Here is a 23,411-nt window from a genome sequence, read left to right on the forward strand (position 1 = left end):
TCCACACGCTTAATTATAAAACAAATGCAGCATCTAATTCGCCAATTAACCGCGCTCTTCATACTCTAAATAATATTTGTCATAACTCTAACATTGACATTTTTTCTGATTCACTGCCCAAATTCAAACGTGGCATCATGTCAATAATTTAAACTATTCAATGCGCATACATACAGACACAAACACACACAAACACTCACACATACATTACACACGTCACACACACACCTATAAACTACACACGTCACCTGTTACAATGAAACATATCATAGGTACCGAACATGAAATATCTTATACATTATACATTGCTAATTCTCTCTATCTCTCTCTCTTTGAACAGATTTCGATTTACACAGAACAGATATGGACGTTCTTTTGACCTGTCTCATAAAAATTATAAAACAGGTACCTACGTTAGTTAAAAATCACAGACTGTCCATTAGTAAAGTTTTGCTAGTTCCGATAGTAAAAAAAACTCTCTGACAAATTGCGCTGCCGGTTTGCTGTCACTAGCTAATTGAGTATAATGTCTACTTTGTAATTCATTATCACCATCCATATTCACTTTGCTTTGCACTGGCTCAAAAATACTGGAAACGGTGTTCTCAGCGGCTGTCAACGGGCCGATGCGATTCCAGTCAACAGAATTAATGACTAGTGTCCGACAGACGGGTTGCTAATGTAATTTATATTTTCACGTTGTTGTATCTGCGCAATTAATTAGTGTCACAGCAGCGGAGAGAAAAATAGGTCTCTCTAAGAAACTAACTTGTGAATTAACACTTGTTTCAGAAATATTTTCAAATGGGTAAGAATATTATTATAACGTTAGAATTGATTTAAATTTTAGCAGGTACCTACTTATGCTTGTAAATCTCTTAACTAAATCGAAGGATGAAATAACAAATAAATCATCACGCCGTTTTACCCTACTGTGCCGTCACAGATTCATTGCTTCATTCACATGCATATTTCGTCTCATTCACTTTATCTTGCCTCTGGCATCCCCGACTTCTTATACCACTAACTTACTCTTTTCTTCGTATGCCATCTGAACGGTTATCAACGGTTTTATACACACACGCCTCAGGAATCTTAAGTCACTTAAGGTATACCGCTGATACATCCATTGTAACATCTCTCTCTTTCTAATTAACAATACGCGGAGAAAAATGAGTATTTCTGATATATTAAAAATCTCTTCAAATTATTGGTAATACGGTTAAAAACGGGACTGCAGACCGCTTCCTGATAAACTTTTAGTAAATTCGTAATAATGTTGAAACACTTGTTAGTGTACCTGCGTTTGTCCGACCGGTCAAATCATTTGAATGACCGGTCGGTGGCTGAGTTGACATTGCGTTTGGGTCCCACCCAAGTGTAGTGCGTAAGTCCTCCATCACAAAACAAGCAACATTTTCCGCTTGATGTAGTGGTAGTAGGAGATTTTCAAATATTGTTAGTTTATTCGTAACTCGGGAATGTTTGTATTTCTTTTAAAGTTTTTTTTTAAATATATTAAATAACGAAAAAGGATTTTTATGAACACGTGTTCCGAGATCGTATTAAAACATTGGTATTTTATAAAAAGTTTACCAGGAAACCTATCAATTCATTTGTTAATCATTTCGGGTCCTGCAATCCCGTTTTTAACCGGAATACGAATATATTTTTTACCAGTAAGTTTTCTCCGTGTATTTAAAACAGAACGAGAGATTACAACGGAGCTCTTAGTGACAAAGCTCTCTCTAATTTACAGATAACAATCTTCAAAAGTAACTTGCTGAACGGTATAACACATGGGATAGGTTATACACTTGACCTCTGACCTACATTAATAATAATAATAATATTATTATACATTTACCTTCTGTCTACAGGTCATTGCGAAAGCAACAGTAATGAACCAGACAACAAAGACATATAAAAACACTTTGAGAATTGGACAATTCAAAGATATGTCAAGAGATAGCTTAAGAGAAGATTGGAAAGCGAAAGTTGAACGTAGACACAGTTACAATAAATTAATTTATGATACATATCTCGAGTGACATCTGCAAAGGATGGTTGAACTATTGCACTGTTATTGTGTTAATGGTTCATTAGTTTTGAGTTGTTCTATGATTGTTCAAAGTTCGTTAATTGGGCGATTTCTCTTGTTAGAGTTCCCACACGCCTTGTTTAGAATTTGTATGATATATCGACGAAAGATTGCGAAATTATGCTTGATGTCAAAAGTAGGACACTACAATATCTTGGTCACACCATAAGGAGAAACAAATTAAAGGTTAATTAGCTGTTATGGTTAGAGATGGATAAGCTGATATAGATATTGAAAGAAGGGCAAAATGCAAGAAACAACAGGCGCCGATTTTTTGTAGGAAGATTCACAGCCAAAATTCGAACTTATTTTATGAATTTTTCAAATTCTGTGAAATAACTGGCCCCTAGAATGTGGATACCAGTGAAAGACCATCATTCAGAATAAAAACTAGGATAGTTCAAGTTACTTAGCACAGATGTCTCTAGCGCTAGTGGCTCATAGAGTTTATAGATTTCTGCAAGTGATGTCTGTAATCTATAGGTTTGCTTCTCAATATTCAGAGGTGGGCTGGCAGTTAGGTTTCTAGCCGTAGAGAGATTGTGAGAGCATAATAGAGAGGACGCTGGCCTCCAGGCAGTCCTACACACTCGTTCCTGATTATAATCTAAAGAAATGCTTGGGATCGTGATTTGAATAGTAATATTTTACCAGCCTCTCAACATGCTCCAATTGGGAATGCCAAAGTCCCTATGGCTCCAGACAGTCGGGAGAAGTGTGACTGGCATTCACTGCAAAACAATAAAAAAATAAATCACAGCTCATAATCGTCTGAACGCGCATCAGTAGCACCATTTTACAACGCAAATAAACCTAATTGCCTTGCGAGATGCTTTTGCAATCAAATTCCGCATTAATGCATCTTGCTAGGTAAACTGTGGATTTGCCAATTTTCACATCATATTAAATTTTCTATAGTCAATAATAGTTTTTGCTGACATTTGACCATTGGCATACATTAATATCCATACTCTGTCTTCTATAATAATTGACTGCATTATTAATATTACGAAATAGCTAAATCTAACATGCGGCAGAACTATTAAACTGAATTTATACAACGACAATAATTTCCATTCACATCTAAGTGTTAATTTATTGCAGACACTTGGTTATTTACTGTATGCGTTTTACATGCGCTTACTCAATACTTGAGTGCTGTGATATAACTGTATCCCTTTGGTACAAGGTGTGACTTAGCTGTAATTTGCAAGCAGATATATTTATTTAACTGTGAGACGAGGAACGTAGAAGTTGTAGGTACAATTTTTATACTTAAGGCGAAGCACTACCAAGTACTGCAAAACCACCTGTGTTTGAAAATTTGATGGCTTAGCAATATTTTAGGTACTTCAATTAAACACGGTGAGTAGAACGCATCTTGGCCTTTGAAATAATCGAGCATTTTTTAGATAAGTCTTTTTACAAGACCATAAAGCTTTAAGAATCTTTTGTCACAATTACTTTCTCAGTAAATCGATTTAACCAGAAATAAATCATTTTAGACATTGTAAAAATTAAAATTGTTGGTAAATAGAATCGTATAAATAAGTCGTCTCAACGTGGTCTAATCACAGGTTGAAAATGGCCTTGAACGCCGAAACAGCTGTCACAATAATAAAATACTAAAATATTTTGGATGATTTGTATAGCGCTGTTTTTGTGCAAAATCACCTCAAGGTCGCTGTAATACATTTCACCAAATGTACATATGTTTTGATTCTTATCTCTAAATATAATAAAATAAAGTCGCTATCCGAGTCTGTCTGTTTGTGCGCTTAGTTCTTCTAAACTACGGAACGGATTTTGATAGGGTTTTCTAGATCATTTAGAGAATTTCTTCCGGAAGGTTTACATATACAGGATGTATCGGCACTAACCCGACAAACTTTAACCAGCTATTCCTTAGCACATTTGGAGTAAAAAATGTTATGGGCACTTTGCTGTCCGGTAGCATTTTTTTTTCAATTAAAAACAAAAAAAAATAAAACTTCCACACTACATCACTGTCATTGGGATTGCTTTTCGTGTTCAACAGCTGTTATAAGCAAGTATGTCGAAAAGCGTCTTCGCTCTTTCGCACACACTAAATAATAATAGTTAAAAATGAGAGGAATGGTGCCGTGCCATTTCGTTGTGATTGTAAAAGTGCGCCAATATAGGTACACACGTGCATTATTCAACGGAATTCGAATAAAATATTGCCAGATGAGTTTTCAAACTTTGACAAAGGATAAAACAGTGGTGACATGTGGTGAAAATATGAATAGTAATTTTTTTATTAAAAAAAAACGTTACCGGACAGCAAAGTGCACATAAGATTTTTTACTCCAAATGTGCTAAGGAATAGCTGGTTAAAGTTTGTCGGGTACGTGCCGATACACCCTGTATAATACATGAATATTATATTTATAGAAAGTAGAGAAAAGTCGATGTTTCGAATGATCAAGTCCTAAAAATATATTCTCGGGCGATACATTGCTAACGCTGGCTAAACCTTATGAGATACTTCAAAATAATGTACTACGGAATTGTATATCTTAAAAAAACCTTTAAAAAAGTTTGCAATGGTATATGTCTATCTCCTAAGGAAAACCCCTAGCAACGCCGGGTAAACGTCAGCTGGTTTATTTATATGTTGTACAGGTACCTAATATACAATACCAAACTTACCTGGTAGGTCACTGAAGATTAACACTGTTTATTGTTTATTAGAGAAATTTAGATACGGTTCGCACGCACATTACATAATTGTACTTTCCGGTATTTATTCAAATAATATGTATATATGTTCTGTAATGATCGTGTTTAGGAAAGAAAAAAGCAATTTTATGCTGGGCGGTAATACAGTACAAAACAGTATAGAACTTAATAATAACATTGTTAATTTTATGCTGGGCGGTACTACAGTATAGTACAGAACAGTGCAGAACATCATAATAACATTATTAATTTCTTTTGCATTTATTTCCTATCTTCACACCCTCCACCCTAAACAAAACCTAAATAAGAATATCACTGATTTTACTTGAGTGTATAGGAATTTTATGAACGTCCTGTACGACCCAACTAAAAGCGAAATTAAATGGGTGAAATTCTTTTAGTTTCTTCTTGTTTTTAATTCGAATTAAGTTGAAAAATCTCTGGAAATAAATTCTTGTCTAGTGATTTAGGATTTTGGCGTTTAGGGGAACGTGGGGTAGGGGTGAGTGATTTCTGACAGGGGTAGGAGCGTGTAATATCTCCTAGGCAAGCAAGCACCCTACTTAGTAACCAAATTACCTCGCGTGCCAATTTGTAAAATATCAAATTTCCCCTTATGTTGCCGCTATTTAATTACATCATTAAAAATGAAATTAGATGCAAAAGTTGTTTATTTACATGTGCACTTTACAAGAGGCCCGATTCTCTGTTATGGCGGACTATGATATCCCTAATTAGGGAATTGTATGAAGAGGAAGTTTACATTTATATTTTTATTGAGTAATTTATTATTTTATTTGTATTCTACTCAAGCGAAACGATAGGAAAATCTTCAATTTATATAAAGCACAGATTTTGGTATTCATAATGTACACTGTTTCGTTATAAAGATTAATCAAAATAGTGATTTAGCATTAAGCTTCGCCTTCATTGTCGAGAGATAAATTATTAGTAATGACTGGGTTCTTAAATTACTCCATAACTGCATAAAACCCCCCTGTCTGCAGAGTGTAAAGACGGAGGAACTATAGCGCCATCCGATTAGGCAGCTTTGTGAGGCTGGTTAAAATAATGAAGGGATCTATTAATACAGGTCTTGAAGAGGCCCGGATTATATGAAGAAGGAAAAACATACACCGATAGCTCGTTCCACACGACCCGTTCTCATGAAGCCAAAATCACCTGTAACGGTGAAGCGTAAAATTTGTAAGCTAGAAGGTGTTTAGGTTTACGCAGCTATTTTCGACTGGTTTGTGTTTAAAATTATGTTCTTCAATATTGTTTCTGTCACAGACCTTTTATTCATTTTAATTTAGCACACAGATAAAACCATTGTTAAAAATGTACTACTGTTCTATGTTAAAAAGTTTCGACGAATGCAACACACATAATTGAATTTATCACGCGTACATCATAAAACAGACAAAATTAAAAGTTTTGAATTGTTTGAAAAATGCCTAATTTGTTAAAATATTTCGAATAAATAATTGTTTGCAGAGTTGAGGTAAAATTGTGTTAAAAATCCACTGGGATTAGTAAAATTTGAGGAGAAAAATCATTAAAAATTTAAATTGAGTCTACTGAGTCTATGTTAAAAAGTTTGGATGAATGCTGCAAATATAATTGCTTTTTACAGGCGCACATTGCAAAACGGACAAAAGTTTAGAATTGTTCGAAAAAATGCCTAATTTGCTAAAATATTTCAAATACATAATTGTTTACAGAGTTCAGGTAAATTTGTGTCAAATAGTCAACTGGGTTTGGTAAAATTAGATGAAAAAAATCATTGAAATTGAAAATTAAGTCTCTAATACCAAATCATGCAGTAAACGTGTACTGGGTTTAACAAATAGAAGAAAAAAATCATTAAAATGAAATAATTCAACCTTTAATGCCAAAATAATCCGATTGTTTACGTATTCAGCTCTTGTTTAAGTGCCTATCTGGATCGTTGTTTAATTTCGCATCTGACCCCAGTGGAGATAGACTGGGAATTATGATATCTACCGTGCGAGCGACGTCATCTTGACAGGTCGGTCGGGCAGAGCGGGGTAGAGCGTAGTAGGCAAACAATGAAAAAATGTTAATTAAAAAACCCGGGTACCGGTGCTACCCCACTATCCCCTACTGAGTTGAGTAGGGGACTCATAAACTACAGAGTGTTTAAAAAAATATTTTTTTGGCATTTAAATTAATTTAGAGATAGATCGTTTAAATCATCGGTGGTGTAGGTAGGTACTATTTAATTTGGTGGCTTTTGGAACAGCTGATTTATAGGTCTCATAGAAATCGTTGTCTCTTCCTTACTATCATGGTGCGAGTATTGATCTAAACGCTGTTAGAAAGAGAAACCACCACGCTTTATATTCAAATCTAAAAGTTAAACACAGAAAAATTAAAATGTACACTTTCATGAAACCAAAGTTTCCAACCAGAATTTAAAAAAAAATGTAATTTTGCGAATTTTTTTATTAATTATTAAATTTAAAAACAATACGGTTAGTTTTTTTTTCATTATCAAATTTAGTTAAACAAGTAGTTTTAGTTAAACATAATAAGGTGAGCCATTTTTTTAAACTTTTTATTTTTGCATTAAAAAAAATATCTGGTAAGACAGTACAATTTATTATAATTTACAGGCCAATTAACCGACCTCTTCCTACTCTAAATAATATTTGTCTTAACTCTAACATTGTCATTTTTTCGGATTCACTGCCCAAATTCAAACGTGGCATCATGTCAATAATTTAAATTCTTCAATGCGCATACCATAGACATATGAATATTAGTAGACCTGCCCTAAGTGATTAAAAGCTTACTATCCGCACTCCCCATACCGGTTCCATTGGAGCCGGCTGTGCTCGCGTATGGCCTCAAGTGAAATTTGAAAACGTGACGTCATCATTCTTGTGCGAACTATGGTCGAGGCATCATCGGTTCATTTTACGAAATAACACGGCAAAATGATGACTTGTACTATGAAAACTTGTAAAAATAGATGTGAAAAAGAGAATAAACCCAATTGTCGTATTACATTCCATATATAAGCATTATTTTACTTTATTTTAAGCATATTCATATCGTATAATATGAATCAGTTGTTACTATCACATCGAGAAACGTCTGGACGCGAAACACAAAGCTGGTTGGTTGCTGGGAAGTAAATTATGAACATTTATAAAAGTGTCTTAACTAAATACTTAAACGAAATATTCGACTCTGAAAATGGAACCGAATTTTTTTGCCGAATTTGGACTTCGCAAATTTGTTCATAACGTGGCGAGTAATTTGCGCTCCCATGTAAAAATGTCTATTCATTCAAAAGCAGATTTTACTTTTAAGAAGTAAATGGTGATATTATAATGCGAGATGCCTATTTACTGTCAGATTGATTTATTGACGAATCACAGTCAGCTTCACTCCCTTCGTTCTTCAACAGTTGATTTTACCCCTCGCCATTATCTTCTCGTCTATTAATTCCTATGTCTGTGGCGCATACATACAGACACACACAAACAAACACTCACACATACATTGCACACGTCACACACACACCTACAAACTACACACTTCACCTGGTAATTTAGGAATAAACATATCACTATATAAATAAAAAAACATAATTTTGCAAAAAAAGAAGTAAGCAATAGCGGGCCATCGGCATTTTACCGCTGGCTTTCCAAGGGTAAAAAATAAAATACTATTAAATACTAAATAAATTAAACACCCTGTTTATTAAATTACCCACCGACAACAAAACCTGATACATTTTAGTATGTAAAACATCCTCTCCCATAGATATTCATCCAGAAGTGGGGTTATGATATCATTTTACTTTTAGGGTAGAATGTTAAATTAGACCGTCCAAAAGTGCAAACAATTTTTGACAATTTGGACGTTACGTCGTGTGTTTCGGGCACCGTCGTCCGCTGAAAAATAACAAAGCAGAACACGGTAAGCGGAATTTTAAACTGTGAAACAAAGTTTAGACAGGTTCAGAAATTCATAATTTTTAGATATTTTTGTTGTTGTTATTTTCATATGTTCATTGTTTGCCAGTTTTTATGCCCACACGAAAGTCTATTTAATTTGTTTTCCTGCTCCTATAATAGTTGCGATTTTTTTAATGAATTTATACACAAAGCTCAACAGATGGTTTGTAATAATTTTGTGTTCATATATTATATTATAGGTAGGTAGGTACCTACTCATAACCGTAAAAAATCATGGGAAATCTCTAAATAAATACAAACTTACAAACGCATACAAAAAATAGTATAAAATAAAGTCGCTATCCGTGTCTGTCTGTCTGTTTGTGCGCTTAGTTCTTCTAAACTACGCACCAGATTTTGATAGGGTTTTCAGTAACATTTAGAGAATTTATTCCGCAAGGTTTATGTACGAGGCATATCCAGAAAGTAAGTGTACTGAGGCTCTCACGACCGAATAAATTATATTTTCGATATTTTGGCTACACTTACGTGTAGCCTGACTCTTTCCCTCCGCAACGAGACCTGTTCAAGGTCAGTACGTTGAGAAGTGTCAACGCGACAACACGTTTCGTGAAAAATGTCAATCCAATCTCCCGCCAAATGCGAAATACGCGGCTCATCCGTTATCTCGTTTGGAAGGAAAAACCTCCGTTTGAGGTTTATAATGAGGTTAAAACTGCATATGGTGATAAAGCTATGAATTGTACGAGTGTGTACAAGTGGTATCGCGAGTTTAAAAACGGTTCTCACCCCTTCACCCTCCACCAAAAAGTTCAAAACCACAATTTCAGGCAAGAAAATCGTGGCATCCGTGTTTTGGGACTGTCAAGGCATAATTTTGATTGAATATCTGCCTCAAGTGGAGACCATCAACTCTGCAAGATACTGAGAGACCCTAAAAAAATTGCGGAAGGCGATTCATAACAAAAGGAGAGGCATGCTGACAAAGGTAATCAGCCTGCTGCACGACAATGCCAGACCACACACGGCCAACGCCACGAAGGAACTGCTTGCTTCGTTTAAATGGGATTTCCTGAACCACCCCGCGCATTTCCTTAACCTAGCACCTTCAGATTATTATCTCTTTACCTCCCTGAAGCTGTACATGGGTGGAAAAAGGTTTTTAACCGACGAGGAGGTAAAGGAGGAGGTGGAAAAGTGGACGAAGGTGTTGGCGGGAAACTACTTCGAGGAAGGCATCAAAAAGTGGATCCCCCGCTTCACCACCTGCATTGAGAGGAATGGCGACTATGCACAGACATAGGAATTAATAGACGAGAAGATAATGGCGAGGGGTAAAATCAACTGTTGAAGAACGAAGGGAGTGAAGCTGACTGTGATTCGTCAATAAATCAATCTGACAGTAAATAGGCATCTCGCATTATAATATCACCATTTACTTCTTAAAAGTAAAATCTGCTTTTGAATGAATAGACATTTTTACATGGGAGCGCAAATTACTCGCCACGTTATGAACAAATTTGCGAAATCCAAATTCGGCAAAAAAATTCGGTTCCATTTTCAGAGTCGAATATTTCGTTTAAGTATTTAGTTAAGACACTTTTATAAATGTTTATAATTTACTTCCCAGCAACCAACCAGCTTTGTGTTTCGCGTCCAGACGTTTCTCGATGTGATAGTAACAACTGATTCATATTATACGATGTGAATATGCTTAAAATAAAGTAAAACAATGCTTATATATGGAATGTAATACGACAATTGGGTTTATTCTCTTTTTCACATCTATTTTTACAAGTTTTCATAGTACAAGTCAACATTTTGCCGTGTTATTTCGTAAAATGAACCGATGATGCCTCGACCATAGTTCGCACAAGAATGATGACGTCACGTTTTCAAATTTCACTTGAGGCCATACGCGAGCCCAGCCGGCTCCAATGGAACCGGTATGGGGAGTGGGGATAATACGCTTTTAATCACTTAGGGCAGGTCTACTAATATTCATATGTCTTTGCGACTATGTCGAAAAATAGCTTACATTTGTACTACGGTAACCATGTAATTTTTTTGTTTCAATAAAAAGATTTGTAACCTACAAAAATTCAGTACACTTACTTTCTGGATACGCCTCGTATATAAAACATGCATATTATATTTATAGAAAATAGAGAATAGTCGATGTTTTGTAATAAAGTCGTAAAATAAATATTTCCGGGCGCTTACATTGCTAACGCTGGCTAAACCTTATGAGATACTTTAAAATAATATAGTACGGAATTGTATATCTTAAAAAGGCCTACAGAAAAGTCTGCGATGGTATATGTCTATCTACTCAGGATAACCCCCAACAACGCCAGGTACATGTCAGCTAGTATAAGAAATAATACAAGAAAAGAGAAAAGTACCAATAAACTACTTTGTAGTATTTGTTAATGGGTTCTTTTCACGTTTAAGGCGATGCACTACGTTGTGTAATATTTTGAATCGAGCCGTTATCAATAACACACCTTAATTTTGATGGTGATAAGGCTTAAATTCCCTCTTAACACCATCCACCTTTTTTGATTTATCCAAGAAAAAAACGTGGCCTAAAAGTGCCTTTTATTTTATTTTGTGGATGTTCAGGCACAAATATTTAAATGTTTTTCGAACATTTTATAAATAACTTAATTTGCCATATTATACAATAAAACCAAAACCAAAAATGGGTTCGTAAGTAGGAGATTTCGAACTTAAAACAGTTTTCATAGGCATTATACATAATTTTTTTCCGGGCTTATAAAAGACTTATCTAAAAAATACTCGATTATTTCAGAGGCCAAGATGTATTCTACTCGCAGTATTTAATTAAAGCATCTGAAACATTTCTAGGCGACCAAATTTTTAAACCGAAAACACGTGATTTTGCATTACTACGTACTGCATCGCCTTAAATGGTATAATATGTATATTTCCTAAGGATAACTCCCAGCTACGCCGGGTGCACGACAGCTAGTTACCTTTAATCCCAATTTTGAAAATGACAGTAAAAATAATTTTGTGTTAAAATATTATACTATTTGTAGGTTGCTTTACTTTATCGCTTGTGTCTGTATTATTCTTCGCACAAGTAGTTCCAATTTTATAAATGATACTTAAATTCAAAGCAAATTTGAGATCATTTCATGAAGGAAAACCGAAAATAATATATTATTTTTTTACATAAAATATTTATTAGTCAATAAAAAATTGGTGTTTGAATTTTTTTAATGTGAATTTCGCACAAAAGTCCCAACTGCTCAATCGGGGTATGTTGTGAAGCTGAAGGATGTGGGAGAAGAACTCTTGTGCGGTATTCACATTTAAAAGAATCACAAACCCTAGACAGCGCACCAGGTATATTTTTCGTATTCATATTTTCACATTTCGCGAGTTCCAAAAAGGGGAGGATAGCGAGAGCTGTCGTACTCGGAAAATGAAAATCTTCTTCCGGCTTCCTGCCCCTCTCTCTCCCCCCCTTCGCCGCTGTACCCGGTGCACCCCTCTTTCCCTTACTCTTCATTTTCTTTTACGATTTTTTTTCCGTTTTTCCATCTCGTCGGACCACGAAAATGATGATAGAACTGTGATACCTACGGAAAAGGATGATAGAACTCTGTTACCTACGGTAAAAGAATGATATAACTGTGTTATCTACGTAAAAGGATGATAGATCTGCGTTACTTACGGAAAAGGATTATTGATCTGCGTTACCTACGGAAAAGGGTGATAGAACTGTGTTACTTACGGTAAAGGATGATAGAACTCTGTTACCTACGGTAAAAGAATGATATAACTGTGTTACCTACGTAAAAGGATGATAGATCTGCGTTACCTACGGAAAAGGGTGATAGAACTGTGTTACTTACGGAAAAGGATGATAGATCTGCGTTACTTACGGAAAAGGATTATTGATCTGCGTTACCTACGGAAAAGGGTGATAGAACTGTGTTACTTACGGAAAAGGATGATAGATCTGCGTTACTTACGGAAAAGGATGATTGATCTGTGTTACCTACGGAAAAGGATGATAGAACTGTGTTACCTACGGAAAAGGATGATAGAACTGTGTTACTTACGGAAAAGGATGATAGATCTGCGTTACTTACGGAAAAGGATTATTGATCTGCGTTACCTACGGAAAAGGGTGATAGAACTGTGTTACTTACGGAAAAGGATGATAGATCTGCGTTACTTACGGAAAAGGATTATTGATCTGCGTTACCTACGGAAAAGGGTGATAGAACTGTGTTACTTACGGAAAAGGATGATAGATCTGCGTTACTTACGGAAAAGGATGATTGATCTGTGTTACCTACGGAAAAGGATGATAGAACTGTGTTACCTACGGAAAAGGATGATAGAACTGTGTTACTTACGGAAAAGGATGATAGATCTGCGTTACTTACGGAAAAGGATTATTGATCTGCGTTACCTACGGAAAAGGGTGATAGAACTGTGTTACTTACGGAAAAGGATGATAGATCTGCGTTACTTACGGAAAAGGATGATTGATCTGTGTTACCTACGGAAAAGGATGATAGAACTGTGTTACCTACGGAAAATGATGATAGAAATGTGTTACCTACGGAAAAGGATGATAGAACTGTGTTACCTATGGAAAATTATTTATTTATGTATGTATTGAGGCTTTTACATACATATATATAACAATATTTACGAAATTAGTAAAATCTGAGGAGAAAAATCATTAAAAATTTAAATTGAGTCTACTGAGTCTATGTTAAAAAGTTTGGACGAATGCTGCAAATATAATTGCATTTTAAAGGCGCACATTGCAAAACCGACAAAACCGATCCACACAGTATGTAGTTACAAAATATAAAAATAAAAAATCCAAAATATATTTTTTTTCTTTCAGCCGACAAAATACTGTAATACTGTCAATTTAAATAGCTTTATCAAAATACTCCCTTACTTGATGAAAACAACTTCAATAAGGTATGCGTATATAATGAAAATGATGTACTAAATATATCGACAACATCGGAGTATTTGTTTCCTAGCTGTTGAATCCGTCGCATAGGAGTGTGATATTGGGACGTTTATTATGATAGAAATGTGTTACCTACTACCGGTAATGTCATCGAGAAATGCCACCAAAAGTTGATTGTCATCGACTACGCGTGTATATGCTCGATCGGATGTCGGAAAGTGTGAAAAAATAGCACTCAATGTAGCACATCCTTTTCAAAATGTATATTTTTCATCATCCGTACGCCACTGTTGATTGGGCTTTCATGCAAATACTACATCCAGTAGGTAATAATAATAATGGTAGCTACTTCCGCTCCTTGCAATTCAATAGCTGAGGTACGCCACTGTGCTTGCTGCCTTTTTGATTTTATTTTTTCTATTTTTCAATATCAAAATTGAATTCTGCGCGATATCCATTTGTTATCCGCACATTTATCTACCGCCGGATGTCCCACGGACTTTTGAATTATTAGGGTGGATGCATCGGTTTTAACCCTTACATTATGATTTGAAAAAAAACCTATATTATTATTTATGTGTGTGCTTACTTAGATAACAGGAAAAATAATTTGAGAAATATGAATCACTTAATAAAAATCACGGTGTTCAGAAAAATATAAGATTTAAATAAATAATAAACAAATAAAAAATAAAGAGTTATAAATGTACAATTTTTTACTTCTGTTTTAACGAACGGATAGATTTGTATAATCTATAACATTGTTTCTAAAATTCTCCAATTTAAAACTCCACACAAATAATCTCCGCCAGGGCCTGTGTCATCTTTGGGGATGATTTGTGGAGCGGAATTGGAGTGAACATGGGTCTTGAAAAGCCTTATGTTGTAGGAGAATGGAAACAAAGTGGTCGCCAAATCGTTCCACAGCTGAGTTGTTGATCTCAAGAACGAGTCGTAGAAGCGACCCGTTCTCACGTAAAAAATGTCAACCGGGTACGTATGTTGGGCGCGCGTTTGGCGTGTTTCCCGACTATGCACCGGTGCCGAAGTGATCAATGACTTTAGTTTCTCGGAGCATTTTCCATTGTAATAGCTGTAGAACAAGGACAGCATACCTACCTGACGCCTGTGCTCTTAAGATTGCAATCTGTTTGTAAAGATAGGAACACATGTGACATTCGGAAAATTACGAAAAAAATATTAATAGTACAATAGAATTAGAATTTGGCATTCTCAGACTATAAAAATATTACCATTCGTTATTTCGGCTGCTGGCATTATACCTAGCTCTTTCATTCAAAATTTAGGCGTATTAGATCTATCAAAAAATTTATACATAAAGATGCAAAAGTCGGTCATTTTGAATACATGTAGGATAACAAAAGATTTTTTAAATATTTATGTTGAGGGGTCAGTAGGATTTATAGGCTCTGTTAGAAGTTCTACCGAGCCGAACCCTCTGATATGAAAATATCTGGAGTTGGTGAATTTTTTTTCCCATTTGATCTCTGGTGAGTTGACGTGTTGTTCTTGTATTGTTTTGTATTTATTTTGCTTATATAATGCACTTACATAATGTTGATTGACTAGATAATCATTTGTGGAAAAGTGTGTGGAAGAGTAAGTTTTTAGATTCTCACGGCCAAAAGCATTTTTGTTGTTTGTTTTTGGGGTGTTATGCCGTGTTGCGCTAACAAAAAAGAAAGAGTTAGAAGGAGTTAGCGCAACACGGCATAACACCCCAAAAACAAACAACAAAAAAGTGTGTGGAAGAGTTTAGTTTTTCCTATGGGGAAGATTTAACTCAGACAACAAAATCGGAAGCATAAAAAAAATAAATGTTTATAAAAAAATATGTTTGGTGACCAGATCTGAATAGCTTGGTAGTTCCCCTCATTTCTCTTTCCCATCTCCTTCTCTTGCCCATCACCTACAGCCTCACAACATAGGGATGTCAGAGTCTCATGGTTGGGAGCAGTTGTGACTCTTATGCAGTGCTCATATAAATAAAAATAAATCAAGTTTATTGAAAATACTATGGAAAAGTCTTTTTTCTAAATTAATTTGGTTTTAGCTATAACCGGTGCTTCCTTCCCTATCCAAATCAGTCAGGTATGTTAAACCCAGTAAGACTCCCCCCTTCATAGTCTAGTCTGGAAGCTGTGGTGGGAGGGGGGGGGGGAGATCACTGCTGAATTCGATATCATAAGAGAAGTCTGATTGTAATAATTGGATATGTGACTGGCTGCAACAGCCACAAATGGCATTATATCTTCATACAGCATTCGTGCCAACTCAACTCCAGACTTCATGCATGGGATTTGCAAAGAATGCTGGGCTGATGTTAGCGTATTGAGTAAGATTACAATGTTTGGTTTACTGATGGTTTGGGCATGTAGAGCGAATGAATGAAGAAAGTAATATAAGGAGAATATATGATGCGACTGTGAATGGTAGGAGAATTCGGGGACGCCCGAGGTAGATATGGCACGATAAAGTGAATCAGATACTTGAGTCAGGCCATGTCAAGATTCGGAATAATAGAAGAGTTTGTATGAGACGATGTATGAGGCAAGGAGTGTGTGGTGTGACCGAGTTGTTTGGCGGTCTGTCCTCTCTGCCTACCCCTGCGGGAAACGGCGTGATGGATAGTTAGAAAGAACTTGATTAATAAATTGTATTATCTATAATAACAGGTGATACTAAGAGACACTGGATAATCGGTCACACTCTTTTATAGTCCTTTCCTGCTCTTTCTCATGCTGTCCCCTTTATAGTAGACATCAGTTGTATGTTCGTTAGAATTATTATAACACTAGCTTAGACCTGTGAAAAATCAGAGGATAGTCCGAATTCTCAACATATCAGTTCCAATTTTTAGTATTATCTTCTTCTTCATTGATTAAATTTGAGTTTATTCAACCAAATTTAACGTAGAAATAACTAACGCACATAACAGACAACCGAAAGTAATATGTTCATATTATTACTAGTATACACTTAAAAAACTAACTAGCCATCACAATTAAGGACTGGATCTCCAGTCATGTTATATTTTATTACTCCTTTATTAACATTATTTTTTCTTGTTTCCAGACCGCCATCCCACCATGGAGCTTCCATCCTAGCGGGGGCCGGGGTTCCCCCGTCCTATGCGCCCCCCTCGCGCACCCACTTCACACCCCCGCTGCCGCCAGACTTCAAAAACCCCTTTGCTGACAAACCCACACTTAGAGGTAAAAGTGATTTTCATATCCTCGGTCTTCTCAATGACAAACAAACCCAACCTAAAGTAACTTAACCTAATCTAATCTAATATTGTGGGATGCTCTGTGGAAGGTCTTTTTGTGGAAAGGAAGGAGTGAAGATGAGTCTTGAAGACCTATGTTGTCGGAGGGAGGGAGGAAACAGAGGTTCGCCTGTCATTCCACAGCCGAGTTGTTGAACTGAAAAATGAGAATTGTAGAAACGACACATTCTCATGTGACTAATGTCATCCGTTTACAGATGATGGTTGAGCATTTGGCATGTTTCCCAACAATACACTGGTAACGAAGGGATCAATGACTCTAGTTCCTCGAATTATCTTCTTTTGAAATAACCTGACGTTTTTGCTATATGGTTTTGATTTATCCGGTAACCTTTGATCATATGCCTGATAATGTTTATAGAAGGTTGAAAATCTTCAATCATTCAACGGTATTCGGTGTTGTGTCTTGCCTCTAAGGAACTGATAGAGTGGACACTCCTTAATAGTGTGCTCTGTACTTTGAAGCTATCCACATTTAGCGGCTGTGTCTGCATCATTCAGTAAAAACTAACTTGGGAAAGCAACTCTAGAGATTGTGTGAAGAGAGGCTGGGCCTGCAATGGAGAGAGGCCACTGAAGTAGGCCAGAACACGGATGCGTGGAGGAGACTCGTTGAAGCAATGGGTCCACGACCCAAATAGGACAAAGGGAAGATGATGAGTGAAAACCACAACACAACATAGTAAAAAAGCCAGTTTCCCCAATTGATTCAGAAAAGAAGATTTCTTTATGCCTTATTGTAGCATAAAAACAATTTACTCTACCAGATTTAAACATTTCGCTGGCAACAAACAATTTTCTATAAGCGTTGTTTTATTGAATTCTTATTGCATTCCATTGTGCTTGGGTATAGTAGATCCAAAGGTCTGCCTTTTAGAGGTATGTACAGAATGCATTGAATGCCATTCTCTTCAAATGGATTGGTGCACCTGCAGAAGACAACGTAAGAATTTGAATGGGCCAATTTGGAAATTGCTGCTGGTCACTCAACTTTCAACAACATACTTCTCCAATTTGTGCGAATATTGGTTACAAAAATAACTTATTTATTGTGGTTGCATTTTTTTTCAACATTTTTTTACAATAGGCTTGTCTAATTTCAGGAACAAATGCCGACAGTGGGAGCTATCTGAATCGAAGACCAATTCCTCCACCTTCGTTGGTCCCCGGACACGAGAGAGTGCCCATTAGAGCTGGACAGGTTTGTACCATTCATTTACTTTATTCCAACAAATATTTCTCTTACTCCTTGCTGATTTGGTTTAATATTTTTTTACAATTCAATTTTATGTGCTATTTTATCGAAGACAGTCCTCGCAAGTGCATTGTATTAATTTGTTTTTTTTTTATCAATAGTTTTGTTTAATTAGTATTTGACCAAAAACTGCTGATTAAATTGTAAATCCAGAAATAGATTTGTCATCACATCATTAATTTATGTTTTACAGGAACCGCCTTCACCTCAAGTTCCTTCTCCGCCGATTCCCGGAGCAGATCCTCATCAGAAGAAGAAAGCACTCAATACGCCGAGTCACAAGGTACAACTTCCAAATGCCAACATACTTTATTATAAACTTTTGAATTCAAGACTATTTCATCGTTCCGTACTGCAATTTCAATATTTCTTACTATAACACTTTTATTTCTGATTCCAGGTGAATGCTGATGGAAGTCTCGATTCTTCAGGACTGTCCATTGATGATCTTCGTTCCCAAGGATCTCTCAGCTCTCCGGAGCAAGCCAACTTTACGGACTTTGTCCCCAATCCCCTCAACAGATCCATCGTCTCCAGAATCCTCTCTGGCTCCAATGGACGCAAGGATGACGTCCCTGATATTCTACTGAGAACTCCAACCTCCAAACCACCTTCAGGAACTCAAAACCTCGAACCCCCGAGAGTGGAAACAACACGAAGGAACCAAAGCACGATTCTAGGAATTACCGGACTCAAAGGCAACAAGGGACAAGGCATCGAAAGAACTGTTGCCGATAGAGAATCGTCAACGGAAGGTTCAGCCCTTCCAGTTATGGAGCCCGACATGGGAAATCTTGACCGACCTCTTGTGGTCGAAAACGCTGGAGAGTCTAACACCAGAAGAAACCTCCAATTCGCCACCAACAAGCATCCCGAAAACCCCGAAGCCGGTGACAACAACTCTGTAGATGGAGGTAAACTCAATTCCAATCAAGGCAGTGCAACAGTCTCCACATTTGTATTGAAGGACTCTGAATCGTCAACCGAAAGATTCCACAACTTGCCTAATACAAACACAGAAGGAAAGATGCAACAGAAACCGTCCAAGTCTGGTGGTAGTTCTGTCTCTCATACAAGGAATCAAGCTGGGGTTACGTGGCCTGTTGCATGGAACTTGCATATCTATTTGGCTACAGCCATGTTCACAATTCTGGCTGTGTATTCCATCTTCAAGATCATCTGCTACAACAAGTTCACCCATCTTTTCACTCAGTACTACTTCATCATCTTGCATCTTATCCTCGTTCTGGTCTGTTTGATGCGAATTTTCTACATGTGTTATGATCCTTACAACATCAATGGATCTTTGCCCATGTTCTTGAGTGAGATTCTACTGCACGTTCCGGAAATCTTCCTCAGCATTGCTTTCTCGGCTTCAATTTTGTTTTTGTTGATTAATAGTATCAACTTTAAAAATAGCTGCTATTCAATGATCGTACGTCCGAGGACCATCATTATTGGAGGATTGCTTCATGTCATCTTCTGCATCGTTTTGCATATGATTGAAAACACCAATTCTGTGTACAAAAACTTGGATAGCATGGAAAAGAGAATCTTGGGTCTCGTTTGTCAAGTCATCTACGTCCTCGTCTGTCTGACCTTGGGTCTTCTATACTTGTACGTGTACAGAACTCTGAAAAAGGTCTTGCAAAAGAAGTCGCATTCTTATATTCACGGATTCCAGAACTTGTACCAAGCGATTCATATCAACCTCGCCACGGCCATGCTCTTCATTTTGTTGGCGGTTCTGCAAATATACGGCATTTTCGGAATCAATATACAAGTCAACATGACTAAATTCAACTGGCTTCAGTGGGGATACCAGTTCTCTCTACGACTCATTGAGATCAGTATTGTTGCACTTATATCCTGGGTTATCAGCCTCAAAGTTGGTATTGTAGCAAGTCTTCAACACGAGAAGTCGGACGGACATAAGATATCTGGACTAGGTCTGTTTCCTTGCACTGCCAGCTCAAGCAACGAACAGTTTGAATCCGATTACCCGGCAATTTGCAACACAAACACAAATCTTCACACTTATACTCTGAGGACAGGGAAGCCTATTTACGACGCTGGGGTTTTAGGACCGCATATGCAAGGCGTTCCAGATCAGTGTTGTTCGACAGGTCTTGAAGGACAGCGATTTCAGATCAACGCACTCGGAGTTAATTGCGACAACGGTTCTATAGCAGAAAACTATTCTGGACACAGTTCCATCGCTAACGCCGCTCATAGCAGCTCGACGGAATCGAGCAACGCCACGTCTAGTCAGGGAGTTACCAACCATTTGATGAAGGGGCACATGCAAGGAGCCAACCACCAAGGATACATGGATAACATCTCAGCTTCAGAAGAACATTATTCTAACTGTGAACCCGCCATTCAGAACATGGATCCGTCGGGCGATTCTATCGATCACGAATACAACGTTATACAATATGGAAGCAATTCTGATTTTGTCCGTGATATCAACCACAAAAACAATCCTTCAGGCGGCGGTGCGTACGGAAATGGAGGATCCGTCCGGGGATCGCAAAACAATTTCAAACACTTGTCGTTCGATCGATTGTCATCACGAAACAATAGCGGTCATAACTTGAGCAACCCGAGAAAGAAACATAGGAACAAGCAGAGCGCCAGTCAGAAGAACCAACAGAATAATTGCATGACATTAGGCTACGATCCGAACATCCATCATTACCACCATCCGCATATGAACGAAACCGGCGAATTTGGATATCCGTCTGACAACGGATCATTCCACCAATCAGGCATTCAAACCCTGAATCCAATGAGAAACTACTACGATCCGGCAGTCATGATGCTGCAAGGCGGCCCGGTTCGAGATTCTCAACGTAGAAACGCCAGGAACCAATCTCCCACATCGTCAATGATCAACTCGAGTGGATCGCAGAAACGCGGCAAGAACAACAGCCACGTATTCGCTAATCAGTCCGACCGTCCGAAATCGACCGATCTCTATGGATTTTCCGAAAACCCGAACGATCGGAATTTCACATCGGCAATCGCTGGAAATTCGCAAGGCGGCCGCGGAGTGAACTTCGAACATCCTGGATCGTATCTAAATCCCGAGCATGTAGCGGAATCGGAAGAGCGGAACGGCAGCATGCTCGTAGCGCAAGACGGCTTTGTACGTTTCCGGCCTTTGGAAGACCCCCAGACCTGATCCTCACTCAGCACCAGCTACCGAGAGCTGGATTTCTGATCCGACCCCCATTTCTCGGACGAAGATTTAGTGTAAAAGGGGAAAAAATCATTAAAAAAAAAAATCAAATTAGTATTACTAATATTTAAGTGCGCCGGCTATGGTGCAGATGACAAAGTGACTGAAAAACTCAATTATTCAAATTCTTTTCTTGGCCGCGGAGAAGTTAGCTAGGTACAGACATTACTTACCTACCTGTGATGTTGTTCTTAATTTTGTATTAATTTTTCAACATCGGCTTGCATATTTATTTGGTGTGATTTGATGTAGGAAGTGTGGCAGCACGAAACTTCGCTTAGTGTGAATATTACGTATTATTAATAATCCCAATAATTATTTTGTTCGCTGGCATCACTTTTGATTTGCCACAAGTCGACGTTTTATAAATTTTTAAAATAACATGTTTGTTATATTTAGGGTCAGATGACATTGTAAATTAGCCAATTTTAATTTAGGACTTGAAACTACTTATTGTATGTTTATAAACATTATGTTTATAATAAGTATACAACATTGACTTTGTAACATGTTTCTAACACAAGTTTACAACATAGTTTCTGTAACTTGTTTGCAACACAAGTTTACAACATAGTTTCTGTAACTTGTTAGCAACATTATGTTTATATCATGTTTACAACATTGTGTTTGAAATGTGTTTACAACTCGTGTGTAATATCATGTTTACAACATAACTTAACAGAACTTGCCATGACATGTGTGAATTGTATGTGATTTGATTTTTGCATTTGAAATACCTAATAATAAGATTAATTTTGTACAATATGTTATACACATTCATAATTATTTGGTTCAGATAATAAAATAACTGCTTGCTTTTTGATACTCTATAACATGCCTGTGATTTTATGACTAAAATCAGGCCATGCTATGCAATATTTGACATGTGTTGATTTGTGATGGAAAAATTGTTAAAAATAAATTGTAAGTTAGCATTAATGGTTCATCTCATTATTATTTTCTATATGAATTTGAATTTTTGTTAAAAAATCTATCTATCTGGTGATACCATCAATGCCACAGCTGTGTTCAACGCCATTTTTCATACATTAAAACTTTAGAAATATAGAGCTTCAATTCGCCCAATAGTCTCATAAAATTTTTGCCTATTTTAAAATTATCACTTTTTTACAACATTAAAATATATATGTTGTGTATTAAAAATCGTTATTTTCTTTTACTTTCGAAATATAGAGGTTCAATTCATCCACAAAATTGTCACTTTTTTACAACATTTAATATTTTGGGTTTCATAAATTGACACTTTTTTACAACATTTAATATGTTGTGAGTCATAAATTGACACTTTTTTACAACATTTTATATGTTGTGTATCATAAATTGACACTTTTTACAACATTTAATATGTTGTGTGTTGTAAACTTATACTTTTCTACAACATTTAATATGCTGTGTGTCATAAATTGACACTTTTTTACAATATTTAATATGTTGTGTGTCATAAATTGACACTTTTTTACATTAAATTTAATATACCATATATTAAAAACTTTGCACATAAAAAAAATCATGACTTTTTTATAACATTAAATAATATTGTATTTATGAAGAAGTCACATTTTAACAACATTAAACGCAATGTTTCTAAAATTATTTTTTTTTACAACTTCAACTCATTTATCGATTCTTCAATGAAATAAAATGATTTTTCCATCACATTTTTAACCAAATTTGTATAAAAATCGTGAATTGAATATATTTTATGTAATGCAGATATCTTGTATTGAATATTCCTACCATTTACAGTGCAATAGGTTTAGTTAGTGTAACACAATACAATATGTCATTTCTTACGTGAAAATGACATTTCATATGTCTTAATTATGTCAAATGTCATTTTATATCAATG

General features: G+C 36.4%; 1 protein-coding gene across 1 annotated transcript in view; it reads left to right on the plus strand.

Annotated features, from left to right (window-relative positions):
• The window catches only part of LOC149409770 (uncharacterized), a 41,667-nt gene extending 18,828 nt beyond the window's left edge, over window positions 1-22,839 (plus strand). Inside the window, exons 2-5 of the mRNA XM_089649233.1 lie at window positions 16,829-16,968; window positions 18,146-18,243; window positions 18,491-18,580; window positions 18,698-22,839. Coding sequence (XP_089505359.1) covers window positions 16,829-16,968; window positions 18,146-18,243; window positions 18,491-18,580; window positions 18,698-21,484 — 3,115 coding nt within the window. The 3' untranslated portion in view covers window positions 21,485-22,839. The remainder of the gene's footprint in view (window positions 1-16,828; window positions 16,969-18,145; window positions 18,244-18,490; window positions 18,581-18,697) is intronic.
• The last annotated feature ends 572 nt before the right edge of the window (window positions 22,840-23,411 follow it).

This window comes from Hesperophylax consimilis, chromosome 29 (assembly GCF_061612785.1).
Source record: "Hesperophylax consimilis isolate HC1 chromosome 29, BYU_Hcon_1.0, whole genome shotgun sequence".
Taxonomy (NCBI): domain Eukaryota; kingdom Metazoa; phylum Arthropoda; class Insecta; order Trichoptera; family Limnephilidae; genus Hesperophylax; species Hesperophylax consimilis.